We start from the raw sequence: 26,047 nt of genomic DNA, 5'->3' as shown, positions 1-26,047 counted from the left end.
CTGGGCAGGTAAACTCGAGAGACTTACCACAAAGCTTAGATAGAAATGACGAATTTGGCGAGAGCTTCGCGTAACCACTAACGGCACGCGAATCAGAGCACCGTAGCTCAAGATATGATGAAAAGAGTGAAGGGATGAATAGTATTTCTTTTCTCTTCTCCCCTGGCCTCTCCTCTCAATTCTGATGTATGTGTGTGTGTGTTATGGCTGAAGGGTTCATTAATGAACCCTTATATATGTTGGGCTTTGGCCCAACTTGGGTCCGGTTTAACCTGTTAGCGCTTTTAGCCCGTTCGGCCCAACTTTGGGCCAAACCTTTAACACTAACGCCCGGTTTTTTATTTCTAATACTTTTCTAAGGTTTTCAACTGTTTTCACTTTTTCTCGCGCAGTACCGGGCAGACTTGAACCGGTTCAACCGGTTCAACTACCGGTTTGTGATTTTCACGGGTTTTCGCAGAAAACACATTTTCCAACTCAAAAAGACCTACTGAGTCCAAAAATCATATTTAAATCCCCAAATTCTCATTCTAACTTTCCAGAATCTAATTTGGGTATTTAAATAATTTTATTCGTGAATTACTTGAAGGTGTGAAACCAATTGGTTGTAAATTGATATTTAAAACCAAAAGGGACTCTAAGGGTAATATCGAGAGATACAAATCTCGTCTAGTCGCTAAAGGCTTTACTCAAAAGGAAGGCATAGACCATAAAGAGACTTTCTCTCTGGTATCAAGACTCTTTTAGAACTATAATGGCACTAGTAGCTCATTTTGACTTGGAGCTACATCAGATGGATGTAAAGACAGCATATCTCAATGGTAACATTGATAAAACGATGTTATATGGTACAACCAGAAAATTTTGTATTAGACGATTCAAAATCTATGGTTTGTAAGTTAAAAAAATCTATCTATGGTCTCAAACAAGCTTCTCGTCAATGGTATCACAAGTTTCGTCAAGTCATTACCTAAAATGATATTGAGAGGACACCAATGCATAATAAACCTTATGCATTAGCACTAAGGAGCTCAATGTATGCTCAAGTCTGCACACGTCCCGATATATCATTCATAGTGGGTATGTTGGGTAGATACTTGAGCCATCTTAGTATGGATCATTGGATAATTGTTAAACGGGTAATGTGTTATCTAAAAAGAATAAAGGATTACATGCTTACTTATCGGAGATCATAAAATTTAGAGATCATTGGGTACTCTGATTCCGATTTCATGGCATATGGTTGCGAAACTTTGTCACTGAGCTTCGTATAGCAGATGACATTGAAAGGCCATTAAAGATATTTTGTGACAATAAGTCAACAGTATCATACTCTAATAACAATAAGAGTTGAGAAAGTCGAAGCATATAGACATCAAGTTCTTAGTTGTCAAGGAGAAAGTTTAAGAAAAATAGATTTTCATAGGACATATAGGAACAGAGTATATGCTAGCAGACCCATTACCAAGGAATTGATCCCTAAAGTCTTTCATGAGTGCACTGTTCGGATGGGTATCAATATTTGTGATGCATTGGTTTAGTGGGAGTTTATTTTATTCTATATGTCCTATGACAGATATTGAATTATTTTTCTGTAGAACTAAGTTGATGGTTTATTTCATGTTATGTGAAATATTTATTTTGCAATATTTATTTTATGTTTGATCTCAATAAAGTTTTAAAGTTAGACCAGCTGGAAATAGACATGCATGAGATCACTTGACATGTAATTTCTATATTACTCATCCAAATTTGATCTGTGTCGTTAAGTATATTAGGATGGTGATTGTCGTGGTTCAGTTACGAAATTAATGTGATAAAAACTGCAGTAATTCCATATCTAATGTATGAGACAAACCAGATTGTTAAAGTAATAAAGGAAATAGCATTCAGTTGTGCGCATAAAGTTTATAAGATGTAATTATGTCAAGAAAGAATATATGTATAGCCCAAGTGGGAGATTGTTAGGAAATTATTTAATTTTCTAATTTGTTTGTGGAAAATACATATGTTAATTATAATCACAAATTATGCTATTTCAACTTAAATGACTTATATAATGGTCAGGGACGGACCTAAGCGGGGCGAATAGTGGCCTCGGTCCCCCCAAAATTTTAAAAAACTATATTTATATATAAGATATGTGTTTAAAAAATAAAAAAATATTATGTAATTTAATAGTTTTATATGTATTATTTTTTATTATATAATAGATTTATGTCTTAATTGTTTAATTCACTAATATTTTTACTTAGCTATTTAAAATTAATTTTTATATAATAATCTCTATATTTATTTTTAAAAAAATCTTTTATTTTTTTATATTAATATATTTAACATTCATATTATTATATTAATAATAACTTACGTAGTTATATTTTAGTAATCACATTATGTACTTTAGATATTATTTTTTTGTAAAAAATATTCATTTTTTTTATAAATTTACGTTGTTAAAAGAAAAATTTTATAAAAATATCTTATATCTTGTATTCTATAAGGGTACTGTGTCTTTCAAATAATTAATAATTTATAATTTATTTTCAAATTTTTTAAAATTTTTGAATGAATTAATTTTAATTAACAAGATATGTGATAATTTTTACCTAAACACGTTATAAATTATTGGTATTTTATAATTTTATAATGTACTATTGATATTGTTATATTTTTATGATGTAATTATCATACTAAAAATAAAATTATGAAAAAAAATTATATATATATATATATATTGATAAATCTTTTAAAAAACTAACTATATGTTAATTATTTTTATAGAATAAAAAAAATTATTTAAAATTCGGCCCCTCCATGTTAGAATTTCTGGATCCGTCCCTGATAATGGTGATCTCGTTTATTGCTATAAATGCTAAATTGAATAAGTCATAATTACTTTTAATTTAGAATTAAATGAGAATAAAACTATATATTATCTTTTGGATTTTAGATATATTATCTTTTGGACTTTAGATATTATTTTATTTGGGTTTTAGGGTTTAATGGGTGCCATGCTCAAATGTAAATAGTGCCTTCAGGGTTTCGGTCCCCAACATACCAAAGTCGCCTTTGTCGCTCTTTTCCCATCAGAAGAGTCACAATTCAACCCTATTAGGGATACAGAAGGCTTTGGTTGAGGAAGATCGAAAGAACCACAAGACTGACACAATCCTTCTATCAATTTTAGATTTCGATTAGTAAAGGTACACTTCCGTATTATGATATATTTTTGGTGATTCAATATGAATGATGTTGATTAATAAAATAATTTATTCCAACAGCTTTTTCCATGGTGACGATGATGGGGAAGGTGTGCAACTGGGTGCAAGACAGTGACGGTGAAGAAAGCTAGCCAATTGACCTGACGACCAAAGCAAGAAGATGACAACGAGCGCAGGAAGGTGGCGATTGAGCTTGAGAGAGTGAGGACACAGAGCACGATGACCTTGAGTCTGAAATGGTGAGTGGCGACCAAAAGAGATGTGAGACACCGAAGATGAGAGTGGCGTGAGAGAGGTGAGCGAGCTTGAGGGAGAGAGTGGCGAGAGCAAGGCCCAAGAAAGAAAGACGTTGGGGCTGAGGGTTGGTGCTCGTTTAGCTCAAGAGGGAGAACCTGAGTTTGAACGACACTGTTTCTACCATCTTATTTTTTTCTAATATTTTTGGGAAATTAATTTTTAGGCTTTTTAAATAATAAATTTAAGATAAAAAATAAAAATTTTGTAAATAATAAATTATGAATAAATAAAAATAAAAATTTTATAAGTTATTTAATTTTAATAAAATTTGAATAAATTTAAGTATAATATTAAAATTATTACGTTTTTATTATATGTAACAATCAAGATGAAAAATTTATAAATATTTGTAAATTTATTTATTTTCTCAATCTTATTTAATTTGAAGCAGATGTAAAAATTTAAATTTAAAGAAATCTTTTTTTCGCATAATTTTAATTGCTAATTTTTTTAAATTTTATATTTAATATCTTAAATCATCATTAGTTTCAGTATTCTTTTGAAATTTTTAATTTTTATTTTCATTATTTTCACTCTCCATACAGATATCTATCATTATTTTTTTCATTAAGTGGAAGAAAGATAGAAAAAAGTACTACATGTACTCAGTAGAATAATGAAGAAGACAATAAAAATATAAGTTATGTGTAAAATAAAAAGGAAACGGTAAAAAAAGAAGGAAAATTAATTGATAATTATATTTTGACCAATTTTTAAAATGACAGTTATATTAATCAAAGACAATAATAATTATACATGTATAAAGAATAAAAAAAGAAAAGAATAGTGTATAATATGATGAGATGATATAATTAAAATAAAAATTAATAATTTTAAAAAATAATAAAATTAAATATAATTAAAGTTTAAGATAAAATTGAAGAAATATATTTTTTTATCTATTAAAATTATGGACGGAGATAAAAAAAATGATTTGCATATAAATTTTTAAATTTGTTTCTAATTAAATAGGATTGAGAAAATAAATAAATTTAATAATATTTATAAGTAACTAATCTTTAAATAATATTAGTAAGTGTTTATATTGATTTTGTTACACATAATAATAACTTAATATTTTTTTAATCTTATTTTTTAATTTAAATTTATTTATTTTATAGATTTTACATGTTAAATAATTTAATATATTTTATCTTTTTTATAATTTATTTTTAATTATTAATATTAAATTCATAATCTTAAAAATAAAAATATAAAATTAATTTCTTAAACTCAATAGAAAAGCAGTTGAATAGGCATCGTGCCTGGTGAGCCGATAATTAAAGTAATGACGGAGTAAGGACTAACGTTTTTCTTCACAAATTAATAATAACATGAAATAAACAAGGAAAGTCTATCAGTTGTTAAGCGGTGACTAATTCCTCACTAAATAAGCTTTTGATTAGTGACTCAAATGCGACAAGTTACTTCTAAAATTTTCGTGATTGGCTTTGGATTTGTTATAACTCTTCGACGGATTTTCAACAAGATTAGCGAGTAATTTGCTACAAAATAGGTAGGATATAACTTTTGCTTTGCGACAAGATTGTAGTTACCAAGTCGCTCGCTAAATTAAACTTGCGACAACTTAGCGACAAATGTATTTCGCCCGCTAATCAGTGACTTGAAATCAGCGAACGAAGTATGTCAGTTGTTAAACGGTCGCAAATTTCTCACTACTTAGGTCCTAGGTGCTCAATATCCATATTTCCACTTTAGCGACTAATTAGCAAGGAACACTTCCCTAGCTAAATGATTTATCTATTGTGACGAGTTAGCGACGACTATTTTCTGTGGCTACCATAATTTTGAATTTTACAATATTATGCGACAAATTAGTGAGAAACTAGTTGCTCGCTAAAAAATAAAAACTTTGGTGACAAATTAGCTACGAAATTGTCCATCGCAAAATGCATTTCAAGTCTTTATGATAGATTAACTAGGAACATTGTTCCTCACTAATTACCATTTTCACACAAAGTTTATTTAGCGACGAACTAGTGTCTTAATTGTTTCTCGCGAATTGTATATCAAACACTTGCGATGGAATAGTGATAATAATATCCCTCGCTACTTTACTTTTATTTGATTGAACCCCTAAGTGACTGATTTGCTAGAACATTGTCACTCGCTAATTAATTTATGACAAATTAGCGAGGAAATTTTTCCTGCTCTTTTTTTAGCTATAAAAGTCAATTTGCAAGAAACAAACTTACTCATAAATCTCTCACTAATCATTCACTTTTTTCAAGTTCGGATATTTTGTGACCGCTCATTATTTTTGTCGTTACTGCGTCACTAATTCCTTGTAAGTTAGTGACGGATTAGTGACAAAAAATATTTCTTGCAAAAAGTCGTCGCTAATTCCTCAAATTCTTGTAGTGGAACAACACAAACACGAACACATACCCTACTACCTTTCCACTACTCTGGCAAATAATAATGACTTTGCTTAATCTCTTTAACATCCTCATGCTCTTACCCTCATCATTTGAGGCTTCACTTTCATCAGGCATCGAAACCTAAGACCTTAACTCCATGATTGCACAAGCCTGCATGAACACCAAAAACCAAAACTCATGCCTTGTCAACATCCAAAACAAGCTCGTCAAGATCGGCTCCCCAAGCCCTACTTCCATGTTGAGCGCTGCACTCGGTGCCACGATCAACAAAGCCAGTGGACCATCAACAAGATCACAAAGTTCACCACGTTCTTTGTGAGCAACCGCGAGCAACTAGCCATAGAAGACTGCAAGAAGCAACCGCGTTCTCCTATAATATATTGTTAGTTTCTTAGGCTTGAAAAGATTGAAACTTTGATGTGGAATTCAAAAGACTTACTATTAGTTGCAGAAGACTTGAGCAGCTCGAGAGGGGAAGGAGTGGAAAAGATTGATTTTGGAGGGGTCCCATTTTCCTGCAAAGCGTCGCATCTAAGGTTGATAGATGGTGTTGATCTTGCGGAAAGTCGAGCGCTGACGATGGAGGAGGGTTTGGAAAAGAGGGAGAGTTGGGAAGGTGAGCAAGGGAACGAGGTGAAGGTGCAAAGAGACGAAAGAGCAGCGGTGGCGTGATGCAGAATTTAAAGTTCACAAACTAACCGGCAAGTGCACCGGGTCGTACTAAGTAATACCTCAGGTGAGTGAGGGTCGATCCCACGAGGATTATTAATGGACCAAGCAACAATGGTTGGTTAATTCACTTAGTTAGACAAGTAGAAAATGGTGTTTGAAATCAATTGCATTAATCAGTAAATTCAGAGAATTAAAGGCAAATAGTAAACGGGTTGTGAAGATTATATGAAAGAACAGTTAAGGTTTCAAAGTTGTTTATCTTCTGGATTAACTTTTTCTTACCACCTATTTTAATCATACAAGATTCAATTCATGGCAAACTATCTGTGACTAAACCCTAATTCCTTAGTAATTTAGTCTCCTCTAACTTAGTTGACCGCCAATTCCATGGTCACTTAATTTCAATTTGAGGTTTAAGTCTAATTCTAGTTTATTAGCCACAAAAACCCTAATTATCCAAATATAAAAGGATTATATATCACGTATCCCGTTAAGTCCAGATAATCAGAAGTTTAGGAGAAATTGTTTTCAAGCTGTTGTTTAGGTAAATTGCTTTCCAAGGTTTACAAGAACTCAAATAGAATAATGGTTATTCTTCTGATCTACCCAAATCCTTAAGATGAAGAACGAAAACAAATTCTTGAAATTGAAATCAAAACATTAATTAAAATAGAATAGTAATAATATCAATCCATACAATAAACAGAGCTCCTAACCTTAACAGTTGAGGTTTAGCTGCTCATGATTCAGAGAGAAAACTAGGGATCTAAAAACTGTAAAGTACGGAATGAGGTGCGTAAAAGAGAAGAGAGCCCGAAGGGATGAATCTTTTCTCTTTTATATCTAATCCTAATTAATGTAAAATATATTTTCTAAAACTAAATAATATTTTTTCCTATTTGTAAATAAAATAAAGTTTTAATCAAAATTAATAAAATCTTCGTTGCCATCATCACTATAGACGCGAGGACCACTGCAAACATTAGGATTGGCACCTAACTTGAAAAAATTGAAGTTGGGCGCCACTGCACCCGAACGTATGGAGTGAAACTTCTTCATCCGACACCTAACTTGGAAAATCCCAAGTTAGGCGCCACTAGGGCCGTACAATCCGGGAGGGAAGTGTATACTATTATATATCGTTAGAAGACTCTGAAAGTTAGCTTTCCAATACCACTGAAACCACATTAATTGGACCTCTGTAGCTCAAGTTATATCCATTAGAGTGAAATGAGGTCAGAGTTGACTGTATCATCCACTTTCTTCCTTTTCTTCTACACCAACCCTGTCAAATCCATCCGAATGCTACCTGAAATAAACCAAATTGCACACGACTCAAAGTAGCATTTATAGTGGCTCAAAAGTTTCTAAATCTTGATTAAACTTAACAAATTCAAATGCAAATTCACTAGAAAAAGATGGAAAAGATGCTTACGCATCATGGCGGCAAAGGAGGAGGAAGATGCCGCCATGGAATAAGGATGGGTGGTTGAAATTAGAAATGGAATTGAAGAGGGATACGGCTTTAGAGGGTTGTGTAACACCCTACCACTCAGAGCCTTACGCTTAAGTCGTAAAGCAGAGGTGGCAAGGTATTACAACCTCTAAAAGTAAAATACATACATAAATATAGTCGAAAGAATTTATAATTAGGAGCCTTGAAGAAAAAGTTAAGCAAAAGTGAAAACAGAAAATTGTAACACCCTACCACACTGAGTCTTATGCTTAAGTCATAAAACAGAGGTGACGAGGTATTACTACCTCTAAAAATAAAATTTAGTATACATAGTAGTGTGAAAAATTTTTATAACTAGGAGCCTTTGCAGAAAAAGGGGTAAATCAAAATCGTTAAATTGAAAGGTGCAACACTCCGATCGATAACGTAACGAAGCAGATAAAGGATAAGCTAACGCAAGTATTTATACAAGAGAGTGCCAAAAATACAGATATCAAAGCTCAAGACTCGGTTTGCGAAGATAACCGGTCCGAGCATAGAAGTATACATATATATATAAAGTAGGAGAACCCAAAAGAAACCCAAAAGACAAGTTACAGAACCTGTTTCTCCAAAATAACCTTTAAGAGGAGTTAATACAGTATATATATATATATATATATATATATATATATACAATGGAGATAATAAGTATCTAAGTAAGTACATAAAACCAAAATAAAGTCCCGAGAGCTAAGGATCTTCGCTAAAACAGAAGTCTCCAGCATGACTCAGCGAGGAGCCTCACGTCCTGCATATGAAAACCACAAAATTCGCATGGGTAAGAACCGGAGGTTCTCAGCATGGTAACAGTGCCCAAATATCTAACATATAATGTCCTGGGAAAGTCGAAGGCAATCCTAGAACTCCAAATTCATAATCAAAGCGTATAAATATAACTAAACCATGAGAAACGAAAATAGGCAACTAACTAAGGATCTTCAGTCTAACTAAAACTCCCCTTTCCAAATCCTTCGAACCTCCCAACTGCCATCAGTAATTTGATATTGCAAACACAAATATATCAAATAAGGAAATGCACAAATAGGAAGCAGATATGGCAGTTAGACAATTAGCAAGTAATTATGCAGTCAAATAGGCATTCCAAACAAATCACATATAATGCATATGATGTATGTCTGTCCTAGTGGCTGATGAGTCTCATCTGTCGGTTATTAAGCCAACCGGACAAGTCCCGGTAGCTAACCATTGGACTGTCCCTCTGTCGCGCATCCCCAACTCAAGTTATTCACAAACATAATCATAATTCACATACAACACCGTCACTGGTGTTTATCCACGGGGGCGAGCTCATCCAGAACTTTCACAGTGTCCGGCCACACTTACGACATAGGGTCAGCAGAGTATCGAGTCTCAACCTGGAAAAAGTGGTGGCTAGCCACTGCTTTCACCCAAGGAAACTCGTATCTCAGATAGGTGGAGTGCAACAATCACAATATCAATTAATCAGCATATCTATGCATTCATTCTCAGCCATAATTCAATATCTATCTCAGCCATCCAGCTTAAAATCATAATTCATAACCAGCCATAAACCATCATCACATACAGCCATAAACCATCATCACATACAGCCATTCGGCTCATATCATATACAGCACTCCACCATCCTCTTTATCAACTCATACAATCCTCATTGGTCATAATACCTCAATATTTCCCTTTTCTTCATCCACAAGTTACCCCCTTCCCTAGCTTCTTCTTAATTACTAGCCATTTTATATTGATTTAGGACTTAAAGGATGAAAATGGGGCTTCAAAGCTTGAAATTCAGTTTAAAAGCATCAAGAACAATTATACTTGCTAGAAACAAGGTCACGAAAGATTACAAGCTTGCCCGGAAGGTGAAACATATAAAAACAAGGTTTTTATAAGAAAACAGGGCAGTGTGCGTACGCACATGGGTGTGCGTGCGCACGCCCAGAAGGATTTTCAGAAAGTGTGCGTGCGCACAACGCGCACAAGGTTGTGCGTACGCACAGAAGGCAAACTTTTCATTGTTGAGTGCACGCACAGGACGTGCGAACGCCCTCAACAGAATACACCTCCCAACGTGTGCGTGCGCACAGCTTGCAAAACTTCGTTGGTTGTGTGTGTCCGCACAGAGTGTGCTAACGCTCTCAGAAGTAGCTATGTCCCCGTGTGTGCATGCGCACAAGGTTGTGCGTGCGCACAGTTTCCAAAATCCACAGGGTGTGCGTGCGCACACAAACCAGAAATCACAAATTCTGCAGCATTCACAGAATTCAGATTTCAGACACCAACTTTCAATGATCATTTCTATTTCTATAGAATTCATATTCCCACAAAATTTAAACCATTTTAAAGCTTGTTAAATTATCTTTCATTTGATATAAAATGCATTAAATTTTAAAAATGGTAGCTCAAGATATGATCTGTTGAAGTTCATCAAAAATTCATTTTTACAAAAGTTCACAAGCTTCCAATTTTCAAAACATACACTTCCAAATCCTTTTAAAACCAACCAAAACCTACCAAAATCAACATCAAGCCTCCTCAACTCCTATTTTTAACATTCTTATTAAATTCACAATCCACCAATCCACCGTTTTGACCAATTTCAATCAAGTAACTCAATTTCAAACAAAATATCATATCATATATCTTACCCCATCCCAAGTTCCAACAATACCAATTCCATCAACTATCAATACATACAATTAATATCATCCTCACCATCAACATGGTTTCACCCACAATTCAATCTCAACCAATCATTAAGCATATATCAAAACATGCATATCTCTCATACATCATACCATCAAAACATCCAAAATCCACTAATCACATACATAACAACACAATTCATCTCAACCAATCAACAACATTAATAGTTCAAATCCTATCTTAGGGTCTCTAGCCTAAGTTTTCACACCACATTATATTTTAGGTACAGAAAACCGAAACCATACCTTAGCCGATTTCCGTTCAACCCGGAACACTTCCAAATCTAACTTTCAAGGTCCCAAAACTTCACCAACATATTTTTTTAAGCTTATTGCTCCACTCCAAAGCTTTCCAAAACCATTAATCAAGCTCCAGTATACATATATACACTACCTAAACCACAATATCACATCCAAACACAATAACTCAATCACTAAATCACAAAATTCCAAGTGTTTAGCTTAGGGTTGAGAAGCTTACCTTATCCAAGGATTAAGGAGGCAAGACTAAGCATTCCCTTCAAGTTAATTGGATCCTATAACACAAAAGAGCTCACAATTTCAACATTTTCACTCAAGATTTTCAAAATCAAGGGCTGGAAGAACAGAGGTGAAAACGTGGCTTACCTCTTGCACAAGCTTATGGGCCTTGTAGAGCTCGGTAACGTCATCACGTGGCTGCAAACGATACGACAATCGAAGCTCCGGATCAAAAGATATGGTGATTTGAAGATCAAGTAAGGGTTAGAACTTTGGAAGAGTGTTCTTCCCCCTTTCCTTGCATGTTGCAGCGTGTTTGGCTTTGAGGAAGGGGAGGAAGAGCTGTGCTCTTTTGTTCTAATGGGTTTGGGTTGGGCCAAGGGCCCAATACGGGCCCGGTTGGTCCGGTATGGCTCATTTAGCCCAATTTTGGGCTAAATTCTTTAAAATTAGTGTCGAAATTCTCATTTTAATTTTCTCTATCATATTAAACCATAAAAATCTCATTTCTTATTTTCTAGAATAAATTTTATTTTATGAGTTAATTAGTCATTAATTAACCGAGTTTTACAAAAATCGTGTCACACTCGCAAGGTTAATCGTAAAACGGATATGTAATATCAAAAGAATGCTAAAAACATAATATACAGATCGGAGTTCTAAAATACAGATATCAAGCTCCAAACTCGACCTGCGTAACTAAGGTCGGCCAGAGTATGTAATTATATATATTTATACAACCCATAATATAACTCAAACTATAGAATAAACACCTATTTCTCCCAGTTAACCTCTAAGAGGGACAAGCATAACATATATACGGAGGAAAATCTATATACATATATACATAGCATCAATACCAAATACAGCAACCCAAAATAACCAAACTTCGCTTGCACAGGAAACTCCAGACGCTCAGCAAGGTGCCTCTCGACCTACATCTAAAAAACAACAGAAAAAATGTATAGAATGAGAACCGGAGGTTCTCAGTATGGTAAAGGTCCCTGTATAGTTAATATAAAAGGTCCCGGAAAAAGCCAGAGGAATTCCTAGAACTCCGACACTCAGATTTCTGCTTAAAGATTCAACTAAACCCGAAATTAAGTAAGTTATCTAAGGTATTTCCAGTTTTGAATCTAACTTTAACCTAACACTCCACTTTTTGTCTCCTCCAATCCTCCGAATCACCGGTGGAACAACCCCCCTCACACCTCCACCAAGAGGGGTCTCTCAAAAAACATACACATACAATTCAAGCAAGCAAAATACAGATAGAGGTGCAATTATAGTAAGAAGAACAAGTAGCAAATAAACAGTTAAGCAAACCAAAACAATACACACTCAAACAAAACAAACAAATGCATATGATGTATGCATGTCCTATGGCTGATGAGTCTCATTTGTCGGTTATATAGCCAACCCGACATGTCCTGGGAGTTAACCATTGGACTGTCCGTCTATGCGTGCATCCCAAACTCAAAAATAATATCCATGGAGTCAAACTCCGAGCTCAAATATAATATTCCATGGAGTCAAACTTCAAGCTCAATGATATTCCATAGAATCAAACTCCAAGCTCAATAATATTTCATGGAGTCAAACTCCAAACTCAATAATTTAATATTCCATGGAAAAATCCCAAGCTCAATTTATCCATGGGTGAGCAACCCAAGCTCAAATTAATATATATATATATATATATATATACATATATATATATATATATATATATATATATATATATATATATGCCCATGGGAGAACCCGATGAGTTAAAGTGTCCGGTCATATCTTGCGACAAAGGGTCAACAATTAGTTTCAATGTCATCATCATTCATAAAAAATTTATACTCAAAATTTAATTCATTCTTTTCTAAATAAATCAAACTCAAAACATAATCATTTTCTTAATAACTCAAAATCAAATCATAAAATCCCTAAACCCAAATCGTTCTAAATAACCACTTCAAACGAAGCCTCCAATTTTCATAAAAATTTCGGCAGCATCTCCTCTAAAATTTGGACTTTTGCCACCCTTCAAGAGTCCCAACCACCAAACCAAATACCTCTCAGTCATTCAAATCATTCCTAGTATCAAATTATTTTAAAATCAAACCAATTCTAATATTAAATATTATTTAAAAAAAACAATCAACTTCAATATCAAACCGCTTACAAAATTGACTCTCACATCTCTCAACCAATCCATTTAATTCAATTTCACAAACTCACCATCAATCCTCAACACATCAACAATCGTCATTATTTTATACCTATCAAAGTCATAATCCAACACATACAAACTCATTCATTCTTTATACACACATCATAAACTATATTCACAATGCATCAAAAACCTCTCTTTTCACAAGCTCCAAGCTTTCAAACGTCAATTTCTCAAGTTTAATCACCCGAATTTCATTCCAAACCGTTAAATTGAACTCCAAATCAATAAGAACACAATCTAATTTACACAATATCACTATAATCATCACAGGGTTCACTAATGCAATGATTCACAACGGTTTAATATTTTTTTTACCTTATTCACGGATCAATTGGACAAAACACAGTGATTACCCGCTACTAGAGTTCACCTAAACCATCAAAATAATTCAATTCCTCAATATCTAAACTTAAAACTTACGAATTTGAGGAGAGAAAGAACTGGGTAAAAAATACAAATTTCTTACCACTTTGTTTAGATAGCATTGAAGAGAATTCTGAGATGAACACGTGACTGTTGACGGCTCGTCAATTGGAGTTCCGAATTGAAAGTTATGGACAATTGAATTTCGATGGTAAAGGTTGGGGTTTTCTGAACGTTGATTTCTCTCTTCCTTTGTGTAAATTCCCTTTTGCTCGAGGTAAAAGTGGCTGAAGCCACTTATAAGAAAGTGAATGGGCTGGGTGTTGGGTCCGATTCGACCAGTTCAGTCTTTTGACTCGGTTTTGGACTAAAATCTTTAAAATTAGTGTCAAAATTTATCTTTTTAATATTTCTACTCATCTAAATTATAAATATTTAATTTTCTAATTTCTTTGAATAATAATTAATTTATTGACTAACTATTTATTTATTTCGCAGAATTTATAAGTTGGGATGCCACGTAGGTTTGGATAATAACAAAATAAATGTATAATTAAAATAGATATTTTTATCACGCACAGAACATTTTTTATAGGTACAAAATCAATTTTAATCTATTATAGATACATATGTCAAGATCTTTTATGGATAATGGTCATTTATTCTATTATTTTACTAAAACTTTCTTTGAGCAAGCCAAAAGTATTTAGCTTTACTACTATACTCTCTATGATTATTTGGATTCCATTACTAACTAGAAACATCATTACAATGACAAATTAGTAATAAGGGTTTGATGAGGTAAATTTGGATTTGGAAAAAGAAAATTTAGAATAAAAATTGAAGGTTAAAAGTTGTAAAAAGAATTTGCATGAATATAAAAATATTGATGATAGCATACGATAGAATTAAAATTTATTTCAAATTTAAGTGAAAAATTAAATCAAATTAAATATTTGATATATTCTTAATTTTTTAAATATTAAGAACAAAAAGGAAAACCTTATCTAATTTATTTTTATCTTAATTTATTTTTTCTAACCCTTTAACTTTCTTGTGCCTTCCCTTGTACCATTAGTTTTTTCTTGAAGATTCCTTTTCCAAAAGAAAGTTGAAGGTTTTGGAAACATTATAAAAGGTAGAAGGAGAATTTCACCAATTTTTTTGGGTAAAAAGATAACAAAAGGCCACTTGAACGAAAAATAAGATATTAACAGTGGTTATATGTGATCATTATAAGAGGGCATATATGTATTGTCATTTACTAGTATAAGAAAAACAAATATAATATCAAAAACTAAAGAAAACATTCTATTAGTTATAAGATAATTATCACCATAAAAATTCATTATTATGGTAAAAGCTTAAAGTCTTATTACACTCCTTCAAGTGTTAACTAACACTCTCATATAACACTCTTTTTTAGATACTTTTTCTTTACTTTAAACTTGATGTAGCATAGTGATATATTATTTAAAATTTAAAATACGGCTAATAATGAGGAAAAGCTCTAAATTAATTGAGTGGCCAAATTAAGCATAATTTGCTGAGTACAAATTGGGGAGAAATCATTTTGGACCACCAATAACAACCATTTGAGAGGTAGGATACTTGAATTATATAGAAGGATTAATTAGCCAAAAAAAGGTTGATGAGGTAATTCATCAAGAAATGAAATACATGGGATTTGGGAGCTTGAAAGTACGAGTGCCCAAACAGTCTCCTTGGAGGTCACTCCACTGGTCTCCAACATTGCCCCATATCCTGTAACCTTGTCCTTCAATCTCCTTCCTAATTGCTGACTTGTATCTCACTGCACTTTGCCCTTTGTATTCTGCCGTCCTACAAAATCACACCCAATTACTACTCCTTCATTAATCACCTTTTTTACCTACATAGCTCATCACTTTTATTAGTAGTGCAACTCATCTATTAAATTAGATGATATTTGTTACTCATTGTTTTTCCTTTTCACAATATTCTCACTTTAATTATCTATTCTTTAGAGATGTAATTATTTATATTGTTTTCTTTTATTAGTTTAAATTTTTGGAAAGAGTAATTTCATGACGTATGTTTATATTAATTGAGGAATCATTTGATGTAACTAATTTATAGTATTATAAAATTTTCATTGTTAATCGTATTTAATATTGACAATTATTGATATACTAAAAAAATCTTTAATATAATTATTAAATTCGGTCTGTTCCAGTCGGCCGAACCAAAAATCCAATTATCAATCTGAGTTGAGTAATTATTTAAATTGGTCAAGCAATTAATCCAATAAAATTTAATCAAATCTAATAAAAATCAGTTAAATTCGGTCAAAACCAATTAAATTTGACTCAGTCAAATTTGGTAAAATCTAGTCAAAATAAAGAAACATTATTTTTTATACATAATATTTTTCTATTAAATGTATTACATAAATAAAATAAAATTATATTTATAAATTTAAAGAAAAATATAATTTTTTATTAATTATAATATATTTTTTATTTCTATAATTATTATTTTTATTTTTTTATAAATACTTAAAGAATATAATAAACATAAACCTATAAATACTTGAAGAGTATATATAATAAATATAAACTAATTGATGTGTTGTTAAAATTTAAAAATAATAATTAATTTAATACAATATAAAATTAAAAAATATTTATTATAAAAATAAAAAGTTTAAATTAAATTTTATATAATTATTTAATTTTGATCGGATTAATAAGTTCAACCTATGATCTAGTGGTTGAACTAATAATCTAGTGACCTAATAGTATGATATTTTCGATTTTGTTTTGATAACTATGATTTTTAAAATAATAAATATTATAAATAAAAAATAATATTTAATATTTTTCTTTGTTTTTGTATGTTATTTTAATTTTCCTTAATATTTATCACTTATTTTTTATACAAAAATTTATTATTCAATTATTAATTATATTTTTTTTATTAATAGAAGAACAAAACGTTCAAAATACATTATACAAATTTATTCTAGAATGAGCAATTATACCTTTAAACTATAGAGGAAACTAATAATAAGTAGTAGTCCCTGTCTTTCTTTAACATAGTAGTCTTGAATTTTGTTTGGCATCCACTGACATTGACTTTGAAAAGGTCAATTTCGGCGCAGTTAGCATGCATGCCGTCGTAGACTTGGTCCACGACTTATTATGATTTCTATTTTCAGTCTTCATTCTTGTGTAGTTTATTTATTAATTAAAACTAATTCGTGAGGAAATGCTTAGCAGAAAAAAAAAAAGAGTGTTTCTATTAATTTACTTTATTCGTTTTATATTACTAAACATGTGTCCTTTTAAAAGGTTAATATATTTTAAATTAATTATCATTTTATAATTTTAATGAACATAATTTAGCCTTACAATTGTTACTTTATTTTAATTTTGTTACATTACACTTTAGCTATGTTTTTCTTTGATTAGAACGATATTCATAAACGGAAGGGAAAGATGGTTAATTAATAATTAGAACTGTTTCATTAAACACATAAGACATAAAGTCACCAAAAAAAAAAAAAAAAAAAAACACATGAAACATACACTTATTGCTTTTTCATTTCTTAATTATTATTGTTTTTTTTTCCTTTTTTTATCGTTTATTGTTATGATGACTTTCAATTTGGTAGTAGTTAGCGGTTAATTAGTCATATCTAAACTAAGTTATTCTCGTTATTTATCTAGCAGACAAATCAATAGGAGCGAAATGATTTTGTCAATATGATGGGTCCGAATAAATTAAAAATGAAAAGATTGGAATTATTATTCTCCCACCGAATAATAATATCATGCAATAAAAATGTTAAAGTTTAAGATTAGTGGGTCGGCATTAAAGACAATTTAGCATATGCAGTCAAAACACAAATATCATTTTTTTTTTCTAAAATTGGTCCTTCATCCACATTGATATATATTAATATTATTATTTCATTTATACGGAGGAAGTTTCCTCCTCCATCCACTAAATGTTAAAGAGAAAAAAAAAACAGAAAATAGAATCACGGAAAATGATAATGCTTTGGACAAACCGAATTTGTGGCCCTACCATTATACAGTTCTCTAAACTAATTCTAACCACGTTATTATAAAATATGAAGAGTGTTACGGACCAGCAACTTTTGTGTTTTGTAACCATCAATTGACCATCAATAGTCTTTTTAATGGTGTGAGATTACATTCAATGATGGGAGATCACTTACTTTTCTTTTTTATGGTTAAATGCTGGCCACAAAACACAAAAGTTACTGACCTCTAGACTTTTGCATAAAGTATATTGAATAAATGGTGTCTTCTAATTGATCTTATTATCTTGAATGGAATAATACTCTTAAGTGTGGAAACTGGAAACTCATATGAAGCTGTATGTAACAATATATATATACCTACCACAACCACTTTTATTTGAAGATTATTATTATGTTATTTAATTTGCAGACTAGTCCATGCGTGCATAATGCAAACTCTGAATACAAATCCTAAAAATGATGAATGCCAAAGAAAGAAAGAAAGAAAATAGAGGCACGCATGCGTGGAAAACTGGAAATTGCAAAGCATGAGTGCACGTAGATAGATGATGATTCCCACACTAATATGGACATGGAATAAGATACAAAATATACATACACACCCATGTTAATTTATGTTAAATATATATATACAAAATATAAAGAAATTTTGTATAAATTATACTTAGATTTTAATATTTTATTGCATTTTAAGTTTTTTATTTTTTCAAATTATATACAATATTTTAAATAATTTTGGAGTATTAATAATTAATAATGTATATTATTTTTAAATTTATTTTAAATATATAAATTAATAATAAAATTAAACATACCGATACCTATTTATATTTAGATATATTTAAATATATTCAAAAAAAATATTTTTATTAAAATATAATTAAATATAAAAAATATACATATTAAATAAACATAAAATATGTGTCGTATTCGAAATATATTTAACAGGTTTGCATCAAACAGCTAACACAACTATTTAGACTTATCCTTAAAAATAATGATGAGAGGGAAGTTAATTTAAGATTTTGAAAAGCTTTATTTTAGAATAAAGCTTTAGTAGTTATAAAAATAAGGGAAGAAAATACATGTGGTGCAGTACTCGTTGGAGGTTTGATTGTCCACATATATGTTAAAAAAAATTAGTGGATAGTGACTTTTGGATCATTGCTTCTAGGAACTTACAATTACTCAAAGGTCAATCGATAATTGGAATCCACTTCAAAACCACCAATTACGCCACCTGTTCTGTCTTGTGTCTTAGGTGATTAAGGACATCATTTATCTAACAGTAGTTTATGCTTTTATGTAACTTTTCAGTTATATATTTTTTATTCTTGACTTTTATTTTCAATGATCTGATATTTAAAACGATAGATACAAAAGACTTAATTTATTGCTGTATATAGTATGTACTTCTTTCTTTCTAGTTTCTATATTAAGTATTTTTTATTTTATATTTATATTAACTTTACAGTTAGTTATAAATTTTAATAATTTATTAATTAATTTATATTTTAAAAGGATAAAAATATTTTTTATTTAGAATAATCTGATAATTTTTATTTTTATTTAATTTCTTTAAGTAAATTACCCTTTATTTGTTAAAAATATCAAAAGTATGATAAGAAAGATGTGTTATTTTTTATATGCATTTAATTGTCTGAAAAATCTCAATTTTTTGTTTGATTTTTTTTTTCTATAATACAAATATAATTCTATATTTTAACTTTCGTTTACTTGAAGTAATAACAAATTATAACTTGTGCCTTAGCTTCAATAGTTACTGTTAAAGAAATGATTGAAAAAATTTATTTTTTTTTTGTCAATTTTATCCTTCATTAATAGATATGTATATTATTGTTTTTTTTTTAATGAAATTTTTAGTACTCAATATTCATATAAAAATTTTAATCATTTTTACTAATAAGGATTTTTTTAATGAAATTTTGTTTTTTTGTTTGGTTTTATATCGTTTTTATAGTGGGTTCTTGAATTAAAGTGTACTTTGTTTATTGTTATTAATTTTTTATAATATAAATTATTAATCCTATTAAAAAGACTAAATTAAATATAAAAAAGAGTACTCAAAAAAGAATACTAAAAATTATAACTAAAAAAAGTATTAAATTTTAACCTATAAATTTAAATTCTTTTCAAAAACATTTATAATCAAAAGAGTGCCAAAAAAATGCAATTTTAAATAATATAAATCCACATTTTTTTAAATAATTTTTATCTAAATATAATTTTAAATAATTTAATTTAAACAACATTTATTTTATTATAACATATTTTTATATAAAAATTGTCAAACAATATATATTTCAAGATTTAATACAGAACGAAGATTATCCATTATTAATAAGATTAAGAGTGAAATAATGAAAAGAACCGTGATAAAAGTAATAAGAATGAATTACCTCAAAATAAGACGTTCATAGCCAATGAAACCTTGGTTATGCAAGTTGTCAATGGTAATTTTACCAAGTGTTGCTTGGTCTCTTCCAGTTAGCAAGAATACCTTGAATCCTCTCTCTTTCAGTGTCTTGAACAATTGTAATACGGCAGGATTTGCTGGACACCTTCCCTTCATAATCCATGCCTTGAATTTTGCTGAATCAAATGGATCACATCTGCACATGTAATCATCTCTATAGGTGAATGTCGTCAAAATAAAAACATATCACTAGCCATATGATGTCAAAAAAAAGTGTATGCAAGTAGCATAATTGAGTACGAAATGTTTATGTATATATAAAAAATTAGTTCTACATGTATTTTTTTTATAAATATATTTTATTTAATTTATTTTTAATATATATTTTGTATTTTAATATATATTTCAAGTGATTTTTTTGTTTGTTTTAACTAAAAAATTAGTGTTCAAATTTTAGTTTTTTCATTCTCCTAAATAAAAATAGAATTTCACAATAAGATAAAAAAAATAATATATTCATAATTCACATTTAAAATTGAAAAAAATGCTGAAATTATTGTATAAAGAAAGCTATTAAACTCTGTTTAAAACCAGAGTGAACAAAGAATGAATATAGAAGTACCCGAATCGGTGTCCCTGGTAGTAAGAAAGGTTAGAGATGCAGGTATCATCGACGTCCAAGATCCAAGCATCCATAGAATCAGGGGAAAGAGTAATCTGAAAAGCATAAGCAACGATTTGGTTAACGATGAGGTTCATATCCTGCAGGTACTGACCACCAGTCATGTACTGCTGCACGTGATTGTAGCATTCCAGTGGCACTGTCCTCCACGACCGCACATTGTTCGCCTCCACTCCTAACCTCCAGCTCAAGCAATAACTGTCGTTGTTATCATTATCACTCTGCCTTTGTCTCCGTCTTCGCATCATCGCCTCCACCTTCGCCAGTGATGACATCAGCAAATACATCAGTGCCGCAAATGCTCGTCGTACCATCTTATTCGTCATTAACATCATCTTTAAATTTTGGTACAACAGAGGCAGGATGGAAAACAAATTTATTGAAAGAAAGACAGAAAGAAAGAAAATGAGGGGAAATTATTGATTAATGAAAAATGTGTGTAGTGGTGACGGAGTCCTACAGGTATAATTTCCATTAAGAATGATGCCACACTGATGACGAGCTCTCCACTCGTATTTATTGACATAACTCTGTATGCGTTGCGTCCATAGCGAAGTTTCATAGAAATCGAAAGGAAAAGGTGCGTATCTTTCCCTTTTTTATTTTTTAATTTTTTTTAAATTTAATAATATCTGAATTTTAATTGAATTATAATATAATTAATTTTGGTTAGACCATAGTTGACTCATTATAGATAAAAGTCCTTTGGCAATAATTTGTTTAGATTTTATTAATGGTGAATACTACGGTGCCTTTGAAATTATGTCTAACTTATTAAAAAAGGCAAATAGATAATATTTAATAAATTTTAAATATTTTATTTTTTACTTTTAAAAACAAGTTAGGCAATTTAGACACCATAATAAAAGGCACCATAAAACTCACCATAGATAAATTCCCATTTTATTTTTTTTATAGTCTTTATGTATTTTTTATATTCTCTTCCTTGCAAATAGGGAGGGCAAAACTCCCCGAGACGCAGGGATTCCTAGAGGAGAGATTTGACTGTGAAAAATTTTTTCTGTGGGGATGGAGACGGGAGACAAAATTCTCCCGAGGCAGGCGCGGGAATCCGCTAATCCCCGAAATCAATAAATTTACTGAATTGTCCTTAATAGTTTATTTCTCATATATGTTTTTTAGTTATTTCACACACATATAAACCCAAAACTCTTAATCCTCATTTGCATAACACTTCTTCAATATAGATCCTAACGCTGCTCATACTCTATCCAACTTTTCTGCAGTCATCCCCTCGTCACTCTCCCTCCTCACCATATCGTCACCATATCGTCACACCTCACGGTGCCATCACCCTCACTGCGTCGTGCTCTCTATTTGCAGCATTCCTTTCCATAACTTTGTCATCGTGTCCATTCTCCTTTTTGTTGCCGCGTCTTCCACCTCGTCCACTGCTCTGTCCTCTGGCTCGCCATTGCGCCTCTCACCGTGTCATTTTGAAAGAAAGTCACCATCTTGTTGTTTAGACTTTTTGTATAAAATCTTATTGTGTTTATATAGGATGGATACTTACAGTTCTATTCATATGGAAATTAATAAATAGTTAGAATTATCAGATAGAAGGAAAATGGAGTCTCCGCAGAAAATGAAACCCTATGAAAAATGGGGATGAAGAGCAATATTCTCCCACGGTAGAAAACGGAGACGGAGAATGAATCTGGGAGTGGAGATAGGAAACAGGGAGGTATGCCCTGCCCCTGACATCCCTACTTGCAAAGAGATATAATGAACAAGGCTTACCTCAAGTAGAGGTCTCACTTCGAATAATCCTAATCTTAGTATAAATAAATAAATAAATAATAGCAAACAATTCACTTTGAAACTTATTAATTCTATTAGAAAGAATAAATTAAATAAAAAAGAATCTCGTTAGGGAGTCAATGGAGTATTTGTACAATGTGTACAATGGGCTATTTATTTGGCCCAATATGAGTTAAAAATGTATTTGTACAATGTGTACAATGGGCTATTTATTTGGCCCAATATGAGTTAAAAAATAAACATCCAGAGTAAAATACTACTAATTTCTCAAATACAATACATCCATACTATTCAGAATAACTATATAGGTACCAGGAATAATAAACATGATATCTAAACATGATATCTTATTGAATCGAACATTCCAAATCTCCATTGTACACATTATACAGATATTCCATTGGTTCCCTATACTTCTTCAATAAAAAATTAACTATAAAATAATAATAAAGTTATAAATAATAATAAATTATAATCTAAAATAATATTAAATAAAAAAATATTGAGAGTACTATAAAAAATATATAAATTTTATTTTTTTATTTAATTTTATAAAATTTGTCATTATAATTTTTGTATACTGTTTATTATTATAATTTTTTTATAATATAAATTATTGATCTTATTAAAAATAACAAATTAAATAAAAAAAATGAACTATAAATAATAACAGAATCATAATTAATAAAAATTATAGTCTAAAAATAATATTAAAAATAAGAGTACTAAAAATAATAAAAAAAATATTATGCAAAAAATATTAAAATAAAATAATAAAATAATATAAAAAATTTATTTAATATTTTAATTTTTTATTTAAAAATAATTTTAAATAATATAATTTAAATAATATTTATTTTATTATAATCAATTTTAATATAAAATTATTAAATATAAATCATATTAATATTAACTTACCTTTTATTGAAATGAAGTTTAGAAAATCACCGTTGATACAAATTTTTATTTATAAATTTTAATTCAAACATATACATAGGTAGCTATGTGCATGGGATAGATGTCACTCTTCCACGTTTTCAAACGAACATGAATGGGCTGAGCTGAGTAGCAAGATGCATAGAGATGCTCCATCACCTTGTAACATGATGAGTTTGAAAAATTTTAAATTAATTTTTGTGATAACTAAACATTATTAATATAATTATTTATAAAATTATTAACTTGATATTAATTCATATTTGTTTAATTAATAATTCTGTTGATGTAGGTTTTTGCTGGGCTAAATAAATTGATCAGCCCAACATGAATTCATATATTCAGTCTTGGATATAAAAATGATAAATTGAGTGGCTGAAGCAATTTGTGGTTAATTGGGCCGAAAAGAAAAGAAAAGATCCTAAGCCCAACAAAATCAAATTTCAACCTTACGTAAATTTGTTATATGATTGTTGGCTGAAGAGTTTTTATAAATGGGCCAATTTAAAATATTGTTGCTACAAGCCCAATTAAATCTTTGCTACCTAAACCAAGACTTGGTTCGAAATCTACAATGAAAGAAAAGCAAAGCTCTAAGTTTCCAACGGACACGTCCAAAAAAAAAAAGTTTTCAACAGATCTCAATTTTTACCATGTGGTGAAATTCAAATTTCATTAAAGTGAAATTAATACATGCATGGAAACTATGAGAGAGAAATTGTCATTGATTTGATGGATGGCTTTAATGCCACACGCTACTCACGGAAGTAAAAGCAATCTCATTTCAATTAATTTGTTCAATTACATCTAATTGCTTTTCTTCTAGCTCTATTTTCTCTCTCATCTTTCTTCTACCTTCGGTCATATCTTTACAGAGAAAGCATGGAGGCTATGGCTAGACACCGAAGAGATGAAGATGCACGCTACAAGACCATCACAATGATGGCAAGAAAAAGAAAATTAAAAGTATGCTGTGGCTAAGATTCTCATTCACTTGTGGTAAGATTTAGTGAAGAGATCTTGGCTTCTCCATACCCAAAAATGAAAGAGAAGATTTCGGTCAGAGAAGAAGATCTTTGGAGAGGATGGCTTGACTCTGATGTTGCTTAACCATCACAGGAGGTAGCTACAGTGGCTACATGATGGAAGAGGCAGAGATTGGAGCAGATGAAGCTATCATCATCATGAAGCATCAAGGGCCAGAAGTTCATCTTGGAGAGTAAGGCAAGAATGAAGGGCTCGGATTGATGAAGATTGGTGACCAAGGAAGGACTAGAGGTAATTGCATGTTGGGTTTTGTATGGGTTATCTCTTCTCTCTCGCTGGCCGAACCGGTTCTGGTTGAAGAAGAAGAAGATTGGCTTGGTTTGTTTGGTTTCAACCTTGGAAGCTTCTCCCTATAAGTAAGGGTGAACAGTTAGGGTTTGATTCAAGGAAAAGAGTGAGCACAGAGTTCCTATAGCTCTCTAAACTAACAGAATTTCTTCTCCTTTAATGTATTTATTTTATAATTTTTCTGTTTAATTTTGTCATGTCTTGAGTCTCATGGAAAAGGCAAACAGTGAGGTTTGTATGAAAAATTTATAGAGCGAAAAAAGGCAGAGAGTGCAAAATTAAAAGAAAAAGCCATAGATGTTCTTAGAGGTCCTTTGTACATCTGTGTTGTGTTTCATGATTCTGTGAAAATCCCCTTGTAAGTTGGGTTAGCACTTTACAGTTGAAAGCTTGGCAGTGACCAAGTCAAGTTCAGTTTGGGATTAGATTCTGGACTTGTCCCGGATAGGAAGAGTAGTTCCTAGGGAGAATTGGTGTATGTAATCAAGAATGATCATAGTGAAATTCCATTATTGTTGTGATGGAAACTGGATGTAGGCTGCCTTGCACTTAGCAGCTGAACCAGGATATATCTTGGTGTAATTCTCTCTCTCTTCTACTCCATTTCTGTTTCTGCTGCGCAGGAGATAAAACTGAAAATATCTCGTGCTGATCGACGAGACAAAAAGAAAAGTCTCGTGGCTGGGTACGAGACAAAAAGACAAATAGTTTCCAGAAGCTATTTCAAGGCCAGCAAGTGTTATTGAGTAAAAAAGGGGGTTAAGATTCAACCCCCCTTCTCTTAGCCACTGAAAACCATCACAGTATGCAAAAAATATATAAGTATATATAATACATGTTTTAAATGTTTGTGGTATATGTTTGTGGTATAAAGAGTTAAAATACTATTTAAAAATTATTAGTTTATACTTTTAGAATGTTCAATTTAATTTGATATATTTTAATTTTATTTATTTAGT

The 26,047-nt window shown here is 30.8% G+C and overlaps 1 protein-coding gene across 1 annotated transcript; it reads right to left on the bottom strand.

The window, feature by feature from the left end:
* Positions 1-15,197: 15,197 nt before the first annotated feature.
* LOC107624826 (acid phosphatase 1) lies at positions 15,198-21,604 on the bottom strand. Its single transcript, XM_016327292.3, has 3 exons — positions 20,976-21,604; positions 20,337-20,549; positions 15,198-15,707 (listed from the first exon to the last, which is right to left on the bottom strand). Exons 1-3 carry the CDS (start codon positions 21,368-21,370, stop codon positions 15,530-15,532), a joined length of 786 nt encoding a protein of 261 aa, XP_016182778.1. The 5' UTR covers positions 21,371-21,604; the 3' UTR covers positions 15,198-15,529.
* Positions 21,605-26,047: the final 4,443 nt, after the last annotated feature.

This window comes from Arachis ipaensis, chromosome B2 (genome assembly GCF_059453495.1).
Source record: "Arachis ipaensis isolate K30076 ecotype BB chromosome B2, ASM5945349v1, whole genome shotgun sequence".
Lineage (NCBI taxonomy): Eukaryota > Viridiplantae > Streptophyta > Magnoliopsida > Fabales > Fabaceae > Arachis > Arachis ipaensis.
The sequence above is the reverse complement of the archived record's forward strand: the minus strand, read 5'-3'. Positions and strand labels throughout refer to the sequence as shown.